This window comes from Bombus bifarius, unplaced genomic scaffold (genome assembly GCF_011952205.1).
Source record: "Bombus bifarius isolate JDL3187 unplaced genomic scaffold, Bbif_JDL3187 scf7180000008047, whole genome shotgun sequence".
In the NCBI taxonomy this organism is placed as follows: domain Eukaryota; kingdom Metazoa; phylum Arthropoda; class Insecta; order Hymenoptera; family Apidae; genus Bombus; species Bombus bifarius.
In genome coordinates this window covers 1,648,603-1,670,833 of record NW_022884413.1, presented here as the reverse complement: position 1 = coordinate 1,670,833, position 22,231 = coordinate 1,648,603, and the positions used below count along the sequence as shown (strand labels likewise).

Below are 22,231 nucleotides of genomic sequence, written 5' to 3'. Positions count from 1 at the left end.
GTTTCATTGTAATCGTATTTTATAACAAATAACGACGAATTAATTAAGATTTTACAATAACAAAAATAACGTATATTCAGTTATTTAAAGTATAATGTTCAAAATTAAAAATATCTTTCTCCTTTTTGGTTGTTTAAAAATGCTATTTTCGATCTAGGCTATGACGACAACAAACTACCATTCGTTACTTGCTATAGTTAATCACATCAAGCTATATCTAATATGCAGTATAAAAACGATCTAAGTACGTACTTACAATTTAAAAAATTCTCTGTTTTTCACGTTTCCTGTCGGACCTGATTTTCCATATCGAAATCGACAATTTTGTTCGTGATATTCCAGAACGTTGCAAAAATGTTCATTAAACCAGAAAGAAACGTTTATAGGACTTAAGAAATTATGCAGTATATGCGTGCTAATATTTATAATATCGGAAAGATTATTATTAGAAAAAAGAAACTCTAGTATTTAAGTTACATCTGGACAAATAACTTTGCTCAGTGAATATGCTTTCAAATATTTATAAGATTATTAACAAAGAAAATGTGCAAATGCGTTCAAGTATAAAATTACAATACCTTGCAAAATACAAATGCTTGCTACTTGACATAATCTGACACCAAGCATTTGACATTTTACAACACCTTTCGCATGTATTAAATACAATTGATAATTTAATTTGCCAAACGTGTATCATTTGAAATAGATAATTTCGAGTTGAATAATATTCATATTTCGGTGAATATGAATTATTGGATTGTTCATAGTCGACGAGACAGGAGACGCGTTAAACGCACTCTACCATTACTTATGGGATCGCCTAACGTAGCGAACGTGGACTAGGGAAGTAATTCCTCTTTTGTGAGAGCCCCTAATGCTCTGGCGGCCAATGCTCTGCTAACAGTCGCGGCTGTGTCCTCGATAATCGGGCTGGCGATATCCAGGACTAAGCGTGGATTCGAGTTGAAAAAGGTGGCCGCTGCGTCAGCTGAAAAGACGAAATTGCAGCGAAAGGTGAGAAAAAGAAGGGAATGAGGGAAGATCGAAGAACGAAGGGGAAGTTGAACAAAAGCCTCGCAGATTGTGGTTGCCGGAGCAGATTTAAAGTTATCGAGCCAAAGAAAAGGAAGTATTTCATACTATTGAATTTCGATTGTTAGGAAGAATGTTATTATGTCTGTTTAACGGGAAATTTATGCAGAATTCACAATTGGCTTTTGTATTTGTATTTTCGTTTAAGCGATCATTCAAATTATCTTTAAGAAATATGAACAGATTTGGTATTACAGCGGTAGACGATTTTTTAAAAGAATGAAATTGCCTAGCGAATTAATCTCTTTTAACGAATTAAGCTCACCTTCCCTTCGTTTTTCGATTCGAGACGAAAGTTAAGTTACAGATTAAGCAGATAGTTACCAGCTACAGTGTGACTAGGGGGTGCTTTTAGTCTGATGTTTCCGTCTCCTACGCGAATCTTTGTCACCAGCTTATCGATCTCGATCCTTTGTATTCCGTTCTTATCGGTGACTTCTTTGCCTTGAGCGGTTACTTGCGCTTCCGTGCTAGCTGTAGCAATAAATCAATTCGATAGTACGAGAGGCGGAAATATTTAGATACTTAGATTCAGATACTCACTGAAGTTTCCTTTGAAACTGCCAGCTCCATTCAATGGAAGTAACAGCAATCTTCCTTGTACATCGTAATCTCCGTTCACATGGACATGGGGCAGCTGAACTTTGAGACGAACCGACAGATCATTCGGATTGGCCTTCAAATCGCTAATAACGAAATTCGTTGCGCCGTACACGCGAATCTGGCTCATGTTCGCCTTGATCTTCAGCGAATCCAGGTTTCTATCCACCGTTAACGATGGTAGGAATAGAGGATCTAAGGCTGGCAACTTCAAAGACGGGATTCCCTTGGCCAGGTACGGCGTTATAGCGTTCAATTGCTGCACCACGCATCTGTCGTATTGCGGCAGGTCGAGCGCTCGTGGACAAGACTGCACACCAGGTGCTGCAAAGCAGATGTAATAGTGTAATTTTGGCCACGACGAAAAGTGAAACGTTTCTTCGCAATAGATGATATCGATGGAAGGTTTCTGAACGAAAGAATCTGGATTTTTAAAATATGGACGCTGTTACAGGGCATCCAAGTCTTTTCGTAGACGATAATTTGGCAGTTGATAATAATAGCAAATTGACAAGTTATAAATTATGTGCTTCTCCTTAACGATTTTATCATTTTTCGTTGAATAGGACAATCAGATAATTTATGAAATGTGTAAGAAATTTGTTTACAAAAATATGTCATTTGTTTCGTTATGAAAAATATTCGAATTACGTAAGGGAATCTGCTAAAGATCTCTTCTTTCTTGGAAATTAAATATTTGTGAACATGGATAGCGAAGTAAGAAAATGTTTGTTTTATATTATTACTTAGGAATTCAAATGATGTGCGTTCATCATATAAAACGTTTAATTAACAATTTCTTTAGATGCAATATGAAAACGTTTGCAGAAGAATGCGTCTAACCGGCGTGACATAGCAAAACTTCCTTTTACGTTGCGAAAGGGGTCCTGACATTCCAATCGGTGAAAAGCAACGACTCGCGTGTTTGTAGAACCTATAATTATTTTAGCTGGACGCAGCTTAAGCAATTTAAATGACCTACTTTCCTACCAGCTAACCAACGCAAACGCTTATTTTAATATCCAAGACGAATTCGATTAACCTCACTCATTGAACGATTAATCGGAAACACTGCGAACATTGTTATAAGTAACACGTTAAAAAGGCAAACGAAATTCTGCTTAACGTGCACCTATGTAAACGAAAATCGCATTAGACTTTAAGCCTCGCTACAATAAATAATATACATACATTATTAAACAGTTCAGTATCTATGTAATTATTTTTCATCTATTATTTCAGTTTCCGTGATATTTCCCATAAACTTTTTACCATACCGATAATAGTCGTCTATTATTAAACGTAACAAACAAAAAGAGAGAGATTAGAAATAATTGCTTCTACCAGATGTAAATCGGCGTTGCAAAATGATCGCGTCTTTTTATATTTCTCATTCTACAAATTTTCTTTTGTCCACCAGCAGACATAAATCGATTTTGCAAAATGATCGCGTCTTTTTATAATTTTTATTCTACAAATTTCCTTTCGTCCACCACCAGATATAAATCGATTTTGCAAAATGATCGCGTCTTTTTATAATTTTTATTCTACAAATTTCCTTTCGTCCACCACCAGATATAAATCGATTTTGCAAAATGATCGCGTCTTTTTATATTTCTTATTCTACAAATTTCCTTTTGTCCACCACCAGATATAAATCGATTTTGCAAAATGATCGCGTCTTTTTATAATTTTTATTCTACAAATTTCCTTTTGTCCACCACCAGATATAAATCGATTTTACAGAATGATCGCGTCTTTTTATACTTTTTATTCTATAAATTTCCTTTTGTCCACCACTGTACGAACAATATATGCAACGTACTGCGTGAAGAGTTTACGAACAACGTGCAAACCTTGGGCGACTGAACGATCAACGATGGTTGATGACCAAAGAGTCACGGTGAGCGTCTTTTTGCCAGTTGCTGCAGGCCAGGCTTAAAATCGAAAGTAAATAGACGTTCTGTAGAAAGTGAAATTACGTTGGCGAGCGTCCATGCTCTTTCTACGACCGTAAAGGCGAATTCTCAATGCTGAAGAGTCCGAAGGCAGGAGAGAAGAAAACACACGCGTTCGAGAAAGGATCGATCGATACAGGGGATCAACGGGATAGGCGCGGCGCCGCGTTGTTACTGATTGATAGATCGCCCATAGCTAGAAAGAGCGGACCGTTGTGGACGATTGATCGTTCTTCGAGAATGTCCTTACAACCTGCAGCCGGTCCGTTCGACCCGAATTTCTAAACGACCGATAAAAAGAGTTCCATCGTAAAACTCGAAGCATGAAGTTGAGAGTGAAACGAGGTGACAATAACGTTGATTGGGGCTAAGGGTTGGTTTAACAGTAGAATTACCGTTCCTTCATGCGTATCCCACCCTATTGCGCGTGATTACAACTCGAGAGATTCGTACGACAAAATTTGAGAAATATGTACAGTGACTTTGCGAAAGTATTTTAATGCTTGGTAGAAAAAGTATTTTATGAAAATATTATATTTTGCCTTTTGTTTCTATTTTCTTATATTTTAACATTTAGCTCCCTTCTTATCTTTTTATTTTTATTTTCTATAAAATGTCGAATAAGGATCGTCTGAGATTTCGTATGTAAAATAATTTAATATTTTGGAATATTTTGATGACATTATTTTCAACCTTCCCCCTGTAGGAAATTTTTCGCGTTTCGTTTGGATATCCGCTACGTTGCTTCCTTGTTTCGCCAACGTTTTCTATTTTTATCGAGCAACAAAATTCATATACGCTCGAAAGTAAAAGACATTCGAAGAACAAAGTTTGATTTTGTTCTTTGAGCAATTTCTTTCGTCACGGTCGATTACATTCACGTCGAAAACCAGAACCGTCCAACACGTTCGTTACGTCACGCAACGTCATTTTACACGACGCACCTTTAACAGATGTTTACAGGTGTCAAGTTATAGCTACACAACATCGAAAGTTCTTCGAACGATAAATTTTTTAAATATCGCATCTCGCTCGTTCCATCTTTTTTCCCAAACGTCGTACGTATCTTATTGTTTTTTTTTTTCTTCATTTTATCGAAGCAATAAGAATTTAGCTACGTTACATCGTAAATAAAAAGGATTTAGTGGGGTAACTTTTTCAGGAACGTTTTAACACTGTTGGTAGAAGAAATTTTGTCTTATAAGTTTTACACTTTAGATCCGTAGTAATTAAACTAAAGACAGATTTACCAAAAGGCTTTGTAAAATATGTACTTACGTTTATAACATTTAAACTGACAATATACTTGTAAAATAAAAGTGGTACAAAAATACTTGAAGTACTTTAACCATACTACTTGACTACTTTATTAAACTACGTATTTCGTGTTGCGACATAAACTACTCTAAGCAGGATATTCTCCTAAAGACGAACAATCTTAAATTATTTTATTTCTCAAAATGCTTGATATTCTTGTAAGATTCCCAGAAAATCCTCAAACTATGAGAAGTTAATTTTATTATGTACGTAAATACCTATCAATAACGAAGTCGAACCATGACAATAGTTACCATATTAGGAATCAATTTTCATTAATATCGTCCTTGAAACGTTTCTATACACGAGTCGTGGATAATCGCGTGCCCGTATCAACGTTTCAACACTGAGAAAGATCAGATCAACGTAGTAAAGGTATCATTGACGTTTCAGTTTACTCAGCCACGACATGGCAAACGTTCTTCTTGGATGCAAGTTGTGTTAAACATCTTTCAAGTAACAGCTACGAAGTATCGCGACGTTTGGAATCAAGTAGCGTCTATTACGTTGCATTAGTAATTACCAAACCGCGGTTTTTTATCCATCTGTGCGAAATTCGAAGATGCGAAACTGTATAGAACGTTCATAATATGCACAAAATGCTCCTTAGAACATCCAGTGGATGAAACATGTCATCGTTTCCCAAGATACAACGACGTTTGAACAAAACCAGATGCAAATGTTACTTCAAGTCCGTAACAGGATTCAGAGGCGCGAAGATGAAAATGGTACTCACGTAGTTCGGAAAAGGCAGCTCCGGTCCAGCTGGCAATCAGGAACAATCCGATCAACAACGTCATCCTGTCGCTGGCCGGTGTCAGGAGGACGTGATTTATCTCCACCGATTGAAATTAGCGAGAGCGATATTGAAAATGCGTGCGATGGCCCGCGTTGCCTGGGTATATATCAACTAACGCCACTTTCTCCGACTGTATGCCGCCCCACTCGCCGTAATGGTGAATTTATCACGGTAGAATGCCTTCTTTTAACTCAGTCAGGGCCGTAGCCATGCACACCGTATTCCATTTGATAGAATTCGCGGTGCTTCTACGCGGAATCGCGCGAAGGTAGGTCAGGATTAGACGCAGAAGGTAACGACGAGGTAACGTGGGATTTTTCATTGTTTTCGCTCGATACCCTGTATATTTTCTTCTTCTCTATTTTTGTTTCTCTATTTTTACTCGATAAAGTATATTCAGTGTTAATCTAGGTCTTGTTTTGTTTATTCTTTCAGCGGTGAATTTTTTAGTATTTTCTTTCCACTTCTGTTCGTCAGAATAGTAGATATGAATGTTTACTATATCCGTTTAATAAAATATTTTGAATATCTTTATCTTTCCTTCAGATTGTATACTACCATTTATTATCATTAATTAATTTTATTTATTATTATTAATTGTTCTGGCAGAGTTTTTGGTATTTAGGCATTCCTGTTCCTTTTTATTTACTTGGTCCCTTTCCTATGTTTCTATTACCGTAATATCGTAATTTGCGAGACCGTAATGGCAAGCTTCTAGTTTTTAATCCCGTGCTAAAAACATGGCGAGTGTTATCTTCTACTTCTCTCTAGTCTTTCTTAGAAGAGTAAATTTCGTACAATATCTCTGATAAATAAAATCAATCGTTAACGATATAACCCTAATATTGAATTCAATTTTGTCAATTCAATTTTATCTTTATGTAAATAAAAAGCAACTTCCGTTCTCAAGTTTATCGTATCGCATTGTATGTTAAAAAAATAATATGGATTCAAGCTAATTGGATAATCTGCGCTTTGTCGATGTTATTTTCCTTCGTTGCATGCATTTGCATTTGTAATTGGCTATTATGTCAGATACGTGCAAAGAAAATAAAAGTCGGGCCATTGAAATTCGTGCAGTTAGACTTTGGTGAGGGTGTTCGAAGAATGTTCTCGCGAGCAGAGTGCTCGAGCGAATTTTTAACGTATTATACCGAATCGATTGATCGATTGATCTTATCAAGGTTCCTTATAATCAAAAAATTGCAAATAATTTTTGGAAATAGCATAATGAACACAATTGCCGAGTAACTCCGTAAATCAAATATTTATATATTGAATTGAATGTGTAACTAAAAGGATTTTGTTTGTGATTTGAATTAATCAGGGTTAATCGTTTAATGATAGATTTTAATTTCGATCTACCATTGTTGAAAGATTCAATAGCGAATGAAAAAATTAATTGGTACGTCGAGAATGAATTATATGATTAACGCACGTTGCACAATTGTCACAAGCTTCCCTGTGGTCAACTTTTGGAAAGTAAAACTCATTAATTATTTAAAAGACTTGTCATGTTTAGGCTATAAATTCCAAAGTAATCGATTTTACATTTATATAATATCATGCTTACGATAATACAGTCGAATCGACTGTAGAAAGTAGTAATGTCTCGCGCTAAAAATCGTCGAATTACTCTCGGTTAATAATTTACCTCTGTAAAACATGCTAAGTATATAGTAAGTAATATATAGTAAGCAGGCGATATACGTTTATAATATATTCGTAGAGAGAAGAAACATACCGACTTGACAGATATTTTTAATTGATATTCATAGCACAAAAGAGTGTTTACTGTAAGCCAGTTTGTGTAAATTTTGTTAAAATAAGTGGGACATAGCTGAAAAAATTGAAAATATAAGAAACTTAATCCTTTTCTGTAAGGGAAATTTAAGAAATTATACTCTGTTTATAAAAATACTGATTTGTCTAGTTATAAAGAACGTATTCTGTATGTTTAAAAATTAATTTCTGCTATCTATAAACAAATACGTTTGTCCATAAATAAATGTAGGTAATCATAAAGTGATTGGAAAGAAAAATTCTCTGATAACAATCCTCTGATAGAATAAAATGGATAAAATAATAGCAAGTAAAATTCTCACTAAATTATAATCCATCAAACACCGGAATTCTAATTTGAATGTTTTTTGCATCAAGTAATTTCTTCCGTCAATTACGGTTTCCTTTAGCGGCATCCTCTCATCGCAATAATTTCTCTCGCAACTGGCCAAGAATCGCGATAATAATTCTCCTTGCAATGATTCGTCGTTAATCTAACAATCATTGCGTCCTTGTCGCAAATTCCGCCTAATATTTCGTGTAATAATTCGTAATTTCGAAAGAGTAGGATAAAAGATAATAGTTCGAGCAAACGATTGTTCGAGAAAGATGTTATCGTTGGGTGTGAAACGATGGAAAAATTTCGAGTGCTTTCCTAAGCTTTTGCAATAGTTGGCACGCAAACCCTTGCCACATTTAGGTCAGAAATATCGTGAATCACTTTATGCGATGTTTTGCAGAAAGTTCCAGACGTAAAACTATTAATTATCTTTTTCTGTTAATGCTAATCGTGAAGTGACGTAAACCTTCTGTGTTTCGGATTGTTGAAACAGAATTTCCTTCTTTTTCAGACGCGATGGAATCCTTCGGCGTTGAAAGTTTCCTAACTATTTTTTTCATCCGTTCTATCGAAAATATATCGTAGAAATTTGACATTATTTTAACGATGTGTTTATTCCCTTGGTAATAAATTTCCTTCGCCAATATGTAACGTTGTTCGAAGGAGAAATTATTATTTTAAAAAATATAGTTTTATGTCTGGCATAAAATAAAATCAGCAGACTGACAGATAGAAATAGATTGTAACGAACAATTTACAGGCTGTGAAAAACATATTAAACTTATTGCCTAGATAAATCTTTTTATTTCACATCTTAAATCTCCAATACGTTAGAAGATTCTTACATATCAATATGTGTATACATATATACTATAATATTAGTACATTTATGTATTCTTATGCATGAATTATTTCTACAATTATTATATGCATTTTGTTAAGAGTATATATTTCTATTTCGTGATATAAATTCTACATTTCCTTTACTTTATCATTATTATCGTTATTATACATAACGGTGTAACCATTTTCCATAATTCAGTTCTAACTTTATAGCATATTCTCTATATAAATATTATCTATATTAATGGTATTAACCCTTCCATCCTGGAAAATAGCTCTTAGCTGTATATTGCACAATCTAAGTTAAATCGTTGTGCGATCAATAAATGCAGGGGCCACTGTCTTGGTACGCGTTACATTTAATTCATTCTTTTTTACATCGTTCGTGTTCCATTGTTCAAATACCTAACGATCTAACGATCTACATCTCCGTATAACGCATAATTGCTATGGTCGACCAATGGTCGACACGGTTTTGACCAGCGATCAAAAAGAGAAGAAAAGTTTGAAAAAATTTAACACGTATAACGCGTGCCACGTTCTAATGCAATTACTTCTCTCTCGAAAGGAAACCATTTCCAAGTCCTTGAATATTACATTTCCATTTTAACGCTAAAACTACGAAACTAAGGAGAAACGACTAATTCGTGATCTTCAGAAATTTTATAAATTTGCTACGGTGCGTCTTTTGAGGATTCTAACGATAATTTAATTTTTTATATACTACTGGTATTTTACTCTTTATATTATCAAGCGTCACGCTAGTGTTTCTTGCGTTAAAAGGTCGAAAAACGTAGCCATCTTTTCTTTCGATTTACAGCATTGCAAAAATCAATAGCTAATCGATATTACTTCGCGTTATTCAACTATGCGTCATAATGAAAGCGTCGAAACATTATTTACCACCTACCATACCCTAATTACGTGTAATAATTCTCAGCAACGACATTCTAATGTTCTGCTAAAAATGATATTGATATTCTAAAGCTAACAGCATAACACTAAAACCGATGTTTCCATCGATATCTAATTCTAAGGAAAATTACGAAATGCAGAGCAACGATAAGATTGCACGATCGATTAAAAAACGAAAAGCGTAAAGAAAAATCGCTGCAGCCTCCAGATTTTATGAAATTTCTACACGTTTCACAACTACTTTCCCCGAGTCGATGAACGTTATTGCAACTCGCTGAATTTCCCAAATGCGATTATGTAAAATCCGACGGATCCCAACTGGTTTGGCGATGGTGCCGCGTATGGTGTAAACGGCACGTAACGTTCGGGAACCCGTTTGCAAATCGCGCCACTGCAATCACACGGTGACACAACTCGGGGAACGTGATCGGCTACGCAGAGGAGTTTCCGGTTTCTGCGGCTAAAGGTCGTGAGATAACGCGTGTACCGGATCGTTTCCATATTGAACGAGCTGACAGTTTTATTTTTTAGCAACGAAGGGACAAATGATTTAGCAGTCTAAGTACAAATTCTACAAACTAAGCTAGATTGACTTGTGGTATATAAATTGTAAGGTATTTCTAATACGCGTATGTAATGTAAAACATGTGTGTAATAAATATATGTATAAACTTGAATATAACGTTAAAACACGAGCTACGTTGTAGAAGATAAAATAGAATATAACGTTACCAATAAATTAATCGGTTCTGTAACTATGAACAGAAACAAATAAATAAGTAAATAAATAGAAGCATGCATTTTATTGATTAATATTTCAAACGATTATTTGAGAAACCTAACGTTGAAGGAAATGAAAATATTTGCCTAAGCGAAGTCTAAAAATCTTTCGGTAATTCAATGTTAAAAATTCATAGGAAATTCCTTAAACCTGTGCTATCTTTTTGAACCTGTGTGTGCTTTTTCTATTTTCTTTTTTTTTTTTTTTTGTTTTTGATGCAATCATCTTGAAACAATTGTTTTGAGCATTATGCGTCAACGTACTTTATACGATATAAACCTGTGAGAATTGCAAAAGTCCAATTGAACGGTAGAATGTCCTCGACGCCACTTTAATTGACCGGAAGGTTTTTGTACATCCTATAAATCATCGCGTCCGCCGTTTTGTCGTTGAGGGCCTTGGTAGCCAGGTCATCGGCAAGCATGGCGGCTACCGCTTCTGCAGCCATCAAACCTATGGTCGAAAGTCAATCGTGAATCTATGATTAAGCGAGTTAATACGTTGGATGTCGCGCATGGATGGTCATGGGGTGCATTAAGACGTCCACTGAAAGTGGACACACTTTTACTTCGCTCGATCGATGTCAATACACCCAACTACTTTTACTTTCTTCCATTGTTTCCTAGTAACGTGCGCGGACGTGCATTTCTTTCGATAGCGAGCGAAATAATGCATCGCGACAACGGAATTAGTGAAATCGATTAGTTTTCGTGGAATAATTGATCCATAATAATTATGAAAATGTTTGTCGAATATTTATACAAGCTATTTTTTATGCATTTATGGGAGATTTAATGATATAGCCCATAGAAAGCACCTGATATGGGAAACTATATAAAATATCTAAATTAAAGTGTTGATCGTAATATCTAAAGTGTGCAACAAATTCGTCTTTAGGTTTCTTACGTATATGTCGATCTGTTTTCTCTAAGACTACTAATTTGCATAATTGTCCACAGGCTACGTACGAAAGATTATGAGGATATTTTTAATAATTAGACGCGAAGATGTTTGTGAATTTGTGAATTTATGGAAATTTAAAGATTTGTTAATTGTTAAAAAGAATCCAATGAACGTATTTTCGCGTTGATTCTTTTCAAAGGAAACGTTTTTCTTTCGATGATTCTCATATTTTATGTAATTACACGCATGCCTGCCACGTTCCACGATTTTAACATGCAGCATACATCATCGATCGTCGATATTCAACCGCAACTTTTTAAATCCATTCACGTCGCTTTTCTCTATAAAATTCCACATTTTCCGGCGTTTTTCACGTCGCCTGCTAATTAAGGAAGAATACCGGTTCTATGACGTAACGAGGACAAATGAAAAGCTTTTACATAATGTCCCGTAATTGCTTTGTTCCCACCGTTTGCCACTTACAGACGAAATAAATATTTCCTCAAGTACGTAATATGTCATTGTTATTAACTCCATCTTTGATCTAATAATCATTTTTAATCAATAATTTGTGGCAATAATTTTTTAACGACCAATTTTATTTCTACTTTTGCATTATACAGGGTGGTTGGTAACTGGTGGTACAAGCGGAAGGGGGGTGATTCTACGCGAAAAAAGAAGTCGAAAATATAGAATAAAGATTTTTTTTTTAATTTTCTTTAATTTTTTTAAAAATCTACAGTGAGATTCGTTATAACGAGACGTGCACGCGTACCGAGCGAAAATTCAAAGTCGATTTTCTCGAAAACAAAGCCTCGAACGAAAAATTTTTATTCTATATTTTCGACTTCTTTTTTCGCGTAGAATCACCCCCTTTCCGCTTGTACCAGTTACCAACCACCCTGTATATTCACTTCGAGTTGAAATTTTATTTGTAACGCGTTATGTTTTCGTGGCTGTTTTAGACATAGCTTTTTACCGCTTTGGAAGATTAAAATCTCCTTTCAAAGAAATACTATATTTAGTATGACATGTTAATATATATATTGTGTGAGTCAGATTTAATTAGAAGAGTCAATGATTAGAGAATATATATAAATAACACAAAAAACTCACTGTGACTTAGAATGGACTTTACCGGTCCCTCTTCGTTCATTCCTTGAAGAGAGACATTTTGCTTCCTGGAATTCAATTTGCTTCTTGCTGCACGAACAATTAACGCATCCTGTCCACTGGCTTTTTTCAATTCGATCGTGAAGTCGCCAACAACATCGGCTGCATTCGTTCAAATCAACAAATATTATTTTAAAAATATCGACTAACTTTTATAATTATTCTTCTCTGTTTAGAATAGTTCTTTTAATTCTTTCTCGATCTTTAACCTTATTGTCATTCTCTTTGTAACAATAAATTTCCTATCATAAAACTTTTCTTTTCGCGACAAAATTTCCATCATAAGTAAAAATATTACGCACTAGGAGAAAGTAACAATCAAGAACCAACACTTTTTTCCCGCAGCCAATAAACTTGACACAAAGAACACACTCACTGAAGTTGCCATTCAGCTGTCCGTTTCCTCTCACTAGTTCCTGGCCAACTTTACCCATCAGATGATAATCGGATTTCACGCGAAGCAGGGGAATTCTGATTTTCATAATGACGTGCATAACATCATCCTTGGAAATCGGTAGAAAAGAAATTGAAAGATAATTAGAAACCTTACCGAGAATAATAATAAATAGAATAATAAATAGAATAACAGAATTCGGTAGAATAATAATACAGATTAATTATTTAAAATAAGAAAGGAGAAAAGTGACCGTGTCGATTTGAAAATCCGTGAGAAATTCTTCTCAAGTTCTAACGAACGACAAAAAAAAAAAAAAAAATAAAAAAAGAAAAAAGGAAAATAACTCCATAACTAAAACAAGTAGAGATACCAATTGCACACTAAGAAGAAGATAGTGCGTACTTACATCGGTATCATTGCCTCTATGAGCGCGCTTGTATCTAGCCCCTTGAGCAAGTTTCTCTTCCCCAGGATTCTTTCGATCCATTCCACCATAATGATAGACCAATTGCATCCCTTCTTCGAAGTATCCTTGCTTCTCCTGATAGTTTTTCGCGTATCTAGACAAACCATCCAATCTCTTCGCCTCTATGGCCGCCTTAACCGCGTCGTTCCTCTTCGTCAAGGATTCTCCCTCGGTACAGTTGCGACTAATAACCCGTTTATTCTCGAGGATATCCTGTTTACATCGGTTAACTACTTTACCGCAGCTTAGCAACAAGATGAAGGTATATATATACAGCAATATCTATTTATAATAGTAAATTGCTATTATGGTGTTTACGAATAACGAGGTTGACGTTAAATTGTTGGTTCGAGTACCTGCTAATTTTCTGATGATTAAATGCTGACTCTGACAAAGGTACGCATTATTGCCTCTTTCTAAAGTTTTTTCGATCAGCTTCCCGGAAAGAAAATTTTAGGATTTCGCGGAGTTTAAAAGTTTGTCTGGCGGTTTATTTCAGAAATTTTGCTGTTCTTAACATTTTAAGAATTTTCTATTTCTTAGGAACTTTTAATGCCTCCGTAGGATTTTTTAAAATGTTCTGCAAATTACATTCGAGAGTTTCTCGATACCGTTTCTAAGATTTCCCGCGCAACTTTTAAAAATTTCCATACAATGTTTCTAAAAAAATTATTATACGTTTTCATAGATTTCTGGCTGGATTTTTAACGTATTAAAAAAATTCGTTTCATCGTGATGGTAATTTTACTTATTTACAAGATGTTGGTCCTAACATAATCGCAAGAAAAATAATTCTACAATTCTATCTACTATCTCAAATTAACGTATCTGCGACAGTAGGTTCACACGTATCTTCGAACGCTGCTATTTAATGTAGAATTGTTATACTATCTCTCTGCCTAATCGCATTAGTATAGCGGCGTACTATTTATTAAATACCAGGAAGTTATAGAAAAATGAATGTTATCCCTTTTTATTTTACTTTCTAGCGGAAACTCGCAACATCAAAAGCAGGAAGAGGAGTCGATTAACTTACAGGAAACACGTAGGAAAATTGTTATCATCGGCTTTTCTACGAAATTAGCAAATCAAACATCTCCTCTTCGAAAGAACATTACAAAAATCTTCGTTCCCTCAACGAGTAAAATCATTTCGTTACCTTTGAAGCATCCTTCGTACCAAACACTCTTGCATCCCCCTTAGATTGCATTCTGTCGTTCCCAAAACGTCTCACGCCGCCATTACGGTTCTCATCTGCGTAAACTATATCGATATAACCTGGTTGTTCCTCTAGACGTTTCGATTCTCTGTCATACGCCTGTTCTCTGCTAATCTGTCCAGGAACAAACCTCTGACCAGTCACCGTACTCTCCACGTTCTCCGATGCCGAAGTCTCAACATCCTCGTGACGTTCCTCGGTTCTTCCCCTGGCGAAATTCTCTCTTCTATAACTCTGTCTGCCGTGTTCTTTGTTCCGACCATCGTAAGCACCCGATCTGGATCTATCGTAATCCTGTTTCTGCTCAGAATTCTTCGAGTTGAAACCAGAATTGATTGCGCTCATCGCGTAAATCATTTGAACGTCCGAAGGATACCTCAAGTTCTCTATAATTCGACTGGTGTCCGATTTTGAGAGAACCTTTGCGTCTTCCATGCTGTAAGTCCGAAATCCAGATTCTCGATGCAGTTTGTGATTACTCTGAGGGCGATCAGTCGCTGGTTCCTTCATCTTCTCCGCTTGAATCTTCATCAAGAAGGGATCGTATTGTCTGAGTCTTTCGAAACGACTCTCTTGCTCCCTGGCACTAGCCACGAACTTGTTCTCTTGATTAGTGGCAGAGACAATAGCCTCGAAGCTTTCGTTTTGTTCCTTAGGTTCCTTGATCAATGTATGGAATCTGTATCTGATGGAGTCCAGATCTCTCAGGTCGCTGTAGCTCACGTAGCCAGCTTCTAGCTCGCTGAGGTTCGATTTCAATCGGCCTCGAGCTATGTGGATGCTGTCCAGTGTGGATTCGTTTAGTCCAGTGATCTCCACGTTCCGAAGAATTATTCTGTAGCTGGTATTTCCTTCGGATTGATCCACTTTGATTACCGGCACCTTTAGTGGATCTAGCTTGCCAGCTTTAGAGAATCCTCCTGATAAAAGCTTCGTCCACAGTTGTTGAGACATCTCTAGCAAGGACCCCTGACAGTTCGCCAGGGTCAGCAGACCCAGAGCAAGGAATATGACAGCTACAACCTTCGTCATCGCGTGTATTTATTTCTTGAACCCTTGCTCGCTACCGTAGATTCAGTTCTTTAGCGCTCGAGTACTTCTAAGTATCTTTAAATACTATTTTTGAAATATCTCGATCGAATATTTCGAAATAGCTGTTCAGAAGTAAAGAATCTTCAAAGGAAGTGCACCAAAGTATCATAGGTGTTTTATATTATAACATTTCTAAGTGTTACGATTGAACGTTTAGAATCTCATTGCTGAAGAATCAGAAGTCTTCGGACAAGTTTCTATTCCACGCTTTTCATCTCCCAGACGTAGATAGGCTTAAACACCAAGAGAACAACGATGGCAACCACGATGAAGACCAGAAGGAAGCAGAAGAGGGCGGCGCACATCAACACTTTGGCACCTGGACCGATGATTCGTTCTTCTTCCAGGCTGTTCTCGATTAATCCAAGACTAATGTCGAGTCGACAAGATCCTTCACGATCATTACTATCACTGGTTAGTGTCGTTCGACGTTTGTCCCTAAGGCGTGTGCTCGTGCAAAAGCGGCGATCGCGAGTGGATGATGCGTTTTATACAGCATCGTGGAAGGGCATCGGATCTGGGCCATGGACCACTCTGATTCTTCTGATACTCGTTAACTAGGCGTTCTTTCTAGTTGTCTATACAACTTCTTTTCTTTCTTCCTCTAGCGACTTGAACATCGCGTTTCGCCCTCGATGCGACGTAATAGGGGGCAAGGTCCTTCCCCGACCTTAAGTGGAAGACATTATGGCCGCAAATAGCGCACCACCGGAGTTGTTCGCTGTTGCGTAATAGCTTGTTCTTAAATGTACATCGCAGTATGTGGTAGCTGCGACATGACGCTTAATGGGGAGCGTAGTTGTGCTTTGTTCGATGATTCGGTGGGAAGGTTGGGAAAAATGTGGGGGGAAAATAGGGAGGTGCGACGAACTTGGTTTTTGGGTGAAGGTGAGGCTAAGTTTTATTATAAAAATATCGTTGAAGGTTTCCTTCGGATTTTTTATTTAGATTCGAACATGCTGATCCATTTTCGTGTGTTTTGTTACGCCTCGATGAAAATTTGTTAGATTTAGGTATTTTTACGTGCCCGATGTAACAATCGTGTTATTATCACAAAGAAATAATGGTCAAATAAAAATGTATCTTATTATTTCAAGTCGGTGTAAAAGCTTGGTATTTTGATGGAAAATTCATATCCGATTAAAAACACTCGCAAGGGAACGTTCGTTAGGAAGATTCGAAACAATATCTTTCAGTTTCTCGAGTCAATGAATTAATTTGCGAGGAAATTCCTTCACGAAGGAATGACAAGTGCGATAAAATTGACGCAAGACAAATATCGGAACATTAAATTGCGTAACCCGTAAAAGGAACTGCAGGTGTAATAGAAATGACGATGTCAGCGGATTGGCAATCAATAACACGTTGGCAATTTTCGATGGCACAAAATTATTTCGCGATCGAACACCGTCGTGACAACAACAATGCGGTTCTACGGATTTTTCTTAATACTTTTGGTGACAAGTCGCTCGTCGATTTCTTTACTTGTTCCAGAAATCCGTGAGTACCCTATTTTTCTCGTAAATGTCGCTACGCGATTTCTACTGTATCTTCTTTTTTTTCATTCTATCTAAACGCAATATTTGAAATAATATTTACATTATTTGACCGAAACTATATATTGTCTAAGATTAATCCAGTGTAATTTTATTCGACGAAGCAATTTATAGGAATATTTTAAATGAAAATGAAATATTTGCTTGTTAAATATTTCGCTGCTATATGACACAACGACGTATTGTCAGGATAGATTCTTAAAACACCCGGTATGCAGACGTTATCATTGCAAACTGGAACACTAGCATTTAATTCACGATGAATCGTATAGAAAATCATGCGATCTAATTGTACAAAGAATTCAGGTCTAACTTGAATTCTGGACGAGATCGAAGGCTAATAAACAGCGAACATAATACTTGGATTTTTCTTCTAACGAAGTGAAAACACCTACTTTATTTATAATCGATGAAAATGAAATGTTTCATGCGAATTTTTATATAAAGTATAATTCGTATCGTTTCTTTTTCGGACATTTTATACAAGTAACGGATAAGAACGAAGTATTTAACGAATAAGACATCGAATTTTATTTTTCATTTTGAATCAACGAAATAAAACAATGTGCTTCCTTTTTAGCATCGTTCTTGAAGATATGTCATCAAAGTGATCCATTCCTCGACGATTGTATAATGCAAAGTGTCGTTTCCTTGAAACCGTATTTAAAAAATGGAATAACAGCTCTTGGGATTCCAACGTGTGAACCGCTTCGCTTAGAAGAAATCCAAATTGACCAAAGTTCCGGGCCAATCTATATTCACGCGAGGTATAACAACGTGTCCATTTATGGTGGCACTAACTTCGTACCTAAGAGCATCAGGTATGTCCTTGAATTTCAATCAATATCTCTATGTATTTTTCTTCCTTTCTATAACTCACACGTCGCTCGAAATACGTACAATATATTGGGTTGGCAACTAAGTGATTTTGTCAATTTCACCTATTGATAAAATCCGCAATCGCTTAATTGCCAATACAATGGTTTGCAATTCCTTGTATATCGATTTGTCGGGCTTTGATCATTCGTCGGTGAATTTCGTATATTCCGAAATATTTAATCGCAATAATTTTCGTCGTATTTTTGGCCTGTACTGTATCATACCTGGATTAATGAAAAACTAACGAACCATGCGTCGCTAATCCTCTAGGAAATTAAAAGAACAAAAAATAATAATAAATATATATATGTAATGATAATAAAAATAAACCATTTTCTTAAAAAATGATCTTATATCTTGATCGTATTTAGATTAACTCTACGAATAATATCTTTTTACCAGCTTCGACTTAGACAAAAATGTAGTACACCTGGAACTCTACATTCCACGACTGGAAATGGTAGCGAATTACATCATGGATGGTAGAATTATAATGCTACCAATCACAGGAAATGGTATCGGATACGGAAACTTCACAGACATCGATGCCATTGTCGCTCTACAGTTGGAACGTTATCGTAACGAGAGAACAGGGTTGATTCATCAGAAGGTGGAGGACATTTATGTCGATTTTGAGATCGGCCATGCCACTGTACGCTTAGATAATTTGTTCAACGGCGACGAAACGCTTTCAGCCGCCATGAATCTTTTCTTGAACGAGAACTGGAGCACGGTGATAACGGAGATAAGGCCGAAATTGGAGGAGACCGTTGCCATGTTGGTCACGAATTTCACGAATAAGATTTTCTCGGTGTTTCCGGAGGATGTATTATTGCCACCTTGAAGTAAAATATTATATATTTTTTTTCTCTCCTGTAAACGCGTTAACGCGATGTATCGATTGATTTTGTAAGTTTTTCTAAATTTTTATATCTTGTTTTTAAATACTGTTTTCGAAGTTGTTATAAAATTACAAATTGCAGTTATTTCTATTTTCTCTTAAAAATTTCTAAACATTTTTTCAAGATAGTTTCCAGATTTCTTTCAACGCTTCTCTAATTATTTGAAAATACGTAATTAGTATTCGATAATTAATTTTACAGTTTCCTACAACTCACGAGCCTAAACGAAGATAACCGCACGACGAGTGTGTAAATCGTAGAACAGCATTGTAGGCGCTAATAAAAGTCCTCGCTCAGTTTTATACCGAAAGTAAATCGTTATATCATATTCCTTGTATTCTTATTAGAATTCTATAATAAATAGGAAATAAAACTATCTAGTTTCCAGATTATAAATTTTCTTACTTCGAAACTTCAGTTTTTGAAAAATATATTAACAGTAGATTCTCAAATGGTGTCAAAAAATAAAAGCAATCACACGTGTACAATATTATTTTAGTACACGATAAATAAGACTTGGATGTTGATATTTTTGATTAATTTACGATTGAATTTTATAACAATATAAGTTCAGTTAACTTATATTTGTTATTTCAGGAATTTAAATAGATTCATATGCATGGTTTTATAAATATGAACAAGGCTCTTTGTTTAAATAATGTTTTACCCGCAGCAGATTCGAATTACGAATCAAGGGTCGTAATTCTTTGCTGCTCAACTATTGTCGTGAAGTAATGATACTATTGCGAAAGACGCTACGAAGAAATTAAAGACTGAGAAATCAACGGGTCTGTTGATGTAATTTTAGGTCAGCTAATCGGTTGCTTTTAAAAATTGTTAATTTACGAGACATTTATATTATCCTGTTTCCTTTCAGCGTCAATCATTGTCATTGGTATTACCGAAAAGATCCTAACTGCGCGAATGATTATGTGCGTGAAAACTGTTTTTGTTGCTGCAATGTTCCAATGCATTTGCTTCGTTTTCTTTGCTTGAGATAAGAAATTATTTAAAAGATTCAGAGATCAGAAAATTAAGAAAAACAATGTTTTATAAAACTTTTATTTTATTTAATAAAGTTTACAAAATATTGATTTTTCCAAGCAGTCCACAAGAATGAGTAATTTCCTTTGCAATTATGTACCGGTGTCGCAAGAAAATAGCCTTTAAAAGCCTTTCGTTCATCTTCGCGAAAGTATGTATAGTCACGTTCAAGCCAATGTACCTCAGCCGACTACAACGTAACGCATTCGTAAATGATTCCCGGTGGGAGTTTGCATATATTCCGAAACACCTTCGCAATTCTTATAATACGTTTGACATTTTCAATAATCGATGTGCGATGGTACTGCCAAACAATGGTCGAAACAATTTCATGAATATCACAGGATATAGTGTACTCGTTATCGCAATTGTACAGTTGAATAATTGTTACGAGATCTGTTTGCATTTAATTTAATTATTGGTGATAGATAATTGATACTCCTGTCTTCTTGTCTATGATAATTTTCTGTCGAATTTGAAATTTGTAATTTTTTTTCTATTTTATAATTTGTAATTTCTGTTGAAATTTGTAATTTTTTATTATTACCATTGCTCGTTTTGTTACAAGTTTTAATCTGTCGCTTATATCACATACTTACACTTAGAAACTTTAGAAAAATTATTATGAAGATTTTCCATATCCTTCTCAATGTTCCTTATTTCCAATTGCGGAACTGCTCTTTCATTTCTAAAGTATTTATGTACATTTATAAGAATCTCGTATTACAAAGCATCGATGTCGACATTTGGTTTCTTACGAGTTACAAATTGGGCAACAGCGACAAGTTCTTTCGGAATTTCTTCAAACACCGTGAAACATCCGAAAGTTTCAAGGTGCCTAAGCGACTAGTTGGATCATTAAAACCGGAATAGGTTCGTGAAATATTTACTCATATAACGCCTATGTTTTCCTTTGTTAAAAGTAAAGAATTCAAGGAACTAAATCATCGTTATTTTGTTTCTGATATTTGAAAGGAAAAATTGCTTAATATTTTCTTAATATTTTTATACCAAAGATATTTGCTTGAAAATGTATCTAAATAATTTAAATTATCTAAACTAACGAAAATCGATAATTAATTTAATGAATTAAATAAAAGACCGTGTTCACTAGTGGGGTATTTAGAAATATAATAACTAAATTCTTCCAATTTTTCAAGCAAAATCTTACATTTTCTAGCGGTAAGTATATGCATTTAAGGCAGATTCGTAAAGTAAAAAATTAAGTTATTTCTTTGTAACATCTCAATCTACGCGATTTAATTAAATTTAATTAAGGATCATACGTGAAATATGAATTTCTGATCGTGAACTTTTGAAAATAAATTGCAGACTTGGGTATATATTTATTCTATCAGATTGAAAGAAGTCTTGCAAAATGTAGCTTTCTTCGTTGCTTATTTCCGAGTAATTTGTCAAGCATGCAGTGCACGATCTCTATCAAGGACCAATTCGAAAAGACAATGCCGCATTATACATTCATGGCCAGCTATGCAACGAACATCGTGACTTACTATTATCAGCCATTAATACTTCTCGCCAGAGGCTTAAAATAAACTAGCAATTTTTACATAATACTTTCAACCATTAAATTCCTGTTTCTTCTCTAATTTTGTCCCAATCGATTTACTCTTATTACATATAATTCATATTCAAGCACTTTCTGTTCAATCACTCTGGGAGTAAAATTAGTTCGACGAGTTAAAATTTAGTTAAATTTAATCTTATCGCATTCTGCCTAATTTAATCGATGCTAAGCGAGGAAATAAAGACGATTTTATTAAATTTTATTAAAAAGAATTACGCGTCGAAGATATTGGGATTTATGGAAATAATATTTATCGATATGAATGAAAAGAAAATTTGTAAATAACCGGTTTAAGAATAACAACGGTTGAGAAGCACCTCATAGAGAATTCCAATGTTCGTCGTCCTTGCGATCTCGAAAAAAACAGACGATGATGAATGTTTCCCAATAAAATTTCGCTTGCCACAACCTCGATCCCTCTCCTATAAAAGCCAACCTAAACGTTTCATTTATTACACAATATTTCACGCACCGAACAATTATTCGCACGAACATCTATTTTTCCTTTAATTTCGACGATTCTCCAAAACTGACTTTCGTCATTTATGAAAATACAGAAGACAATGGCGCGGAACAAAATGAGTG

General features: G+C 35.4%; 3 protein-coding genes across 3 annotated transcripts; 1 reads left to right on the top strand and 2 right to left on the bottom strand.

Moving 5' to 3' along the window:
- Nucleotides 1–726: 726 nt before the first annotated feature.
- Nucleotides 727–6,055, bottom strand: LOC117207976 (circadian clock-controlled protein-like). Its single transcript, XM_033448729.1, has 4 exons — nt 5,704–6,055; nt 1,636–2,016; nt 1,417–1,566; nt 727–988 (listed from the first exon to the last, which is right to left on the bottom strand). The coding sequence occupies exons 1-4, from the start codon at nt 5,765–5,767 to the stop codon at nt 840–842; spliced, it is 744 nt and encodes a 247-aa protein (XP_033304620.1). The 5' UTR covers nt 5,768–6,055; the 3' UTR covers nt 727–839.
- A 4,582-nt stretch (nt 6,056–10,637) lies between these two features.
- On the bottom strand, nt 10,638–15,654 carry LOC117207970. Its single transcript, XM_033448722.1, has 5 exons — nt 14,526–15,654; nt 13,307–13,579; nt 12,880–13,006; nt 12,447–12,605; nt 10,638–10,880 (listed from the first exon to the last, which is right to left on the bottom strand). Exons 1-5 carry the CDS (start codon nt 15,615–15,617, stop codon nt 10,759–10,761), a joined length of 1,773 nt encoding a protein of 590 aa, XP_033304613.1. The 5' UTR covers nt 15,618–15,654; the 3' UTR covers nt 10,638–10,758.
- Nucleotides 15,655–16,947: 1,293 nt separating this feature from the next.
- On the top strand, nt 16,948–19,473 carry LOC117207974 (protein takeout-like). The gene is made up of 3 exons (XM_033448727.1): nt 16,948–17,177; nt 17,814–18,054; nt 18,515–19,473. Exons 1-3 carry the CDS (start codon nt 17,102–17,104, stop codon nt 18,954–18,956), a joined length of 759 nt encoding a protein of 252 aa, XP_033304618.1. The 5' UTR covers nt 16,948–17,101; the 3' UTR covers nt 18,957–19,473.
- Nucleotides 19,474–22,231: the final 2,758 nt, after the last annotated feature.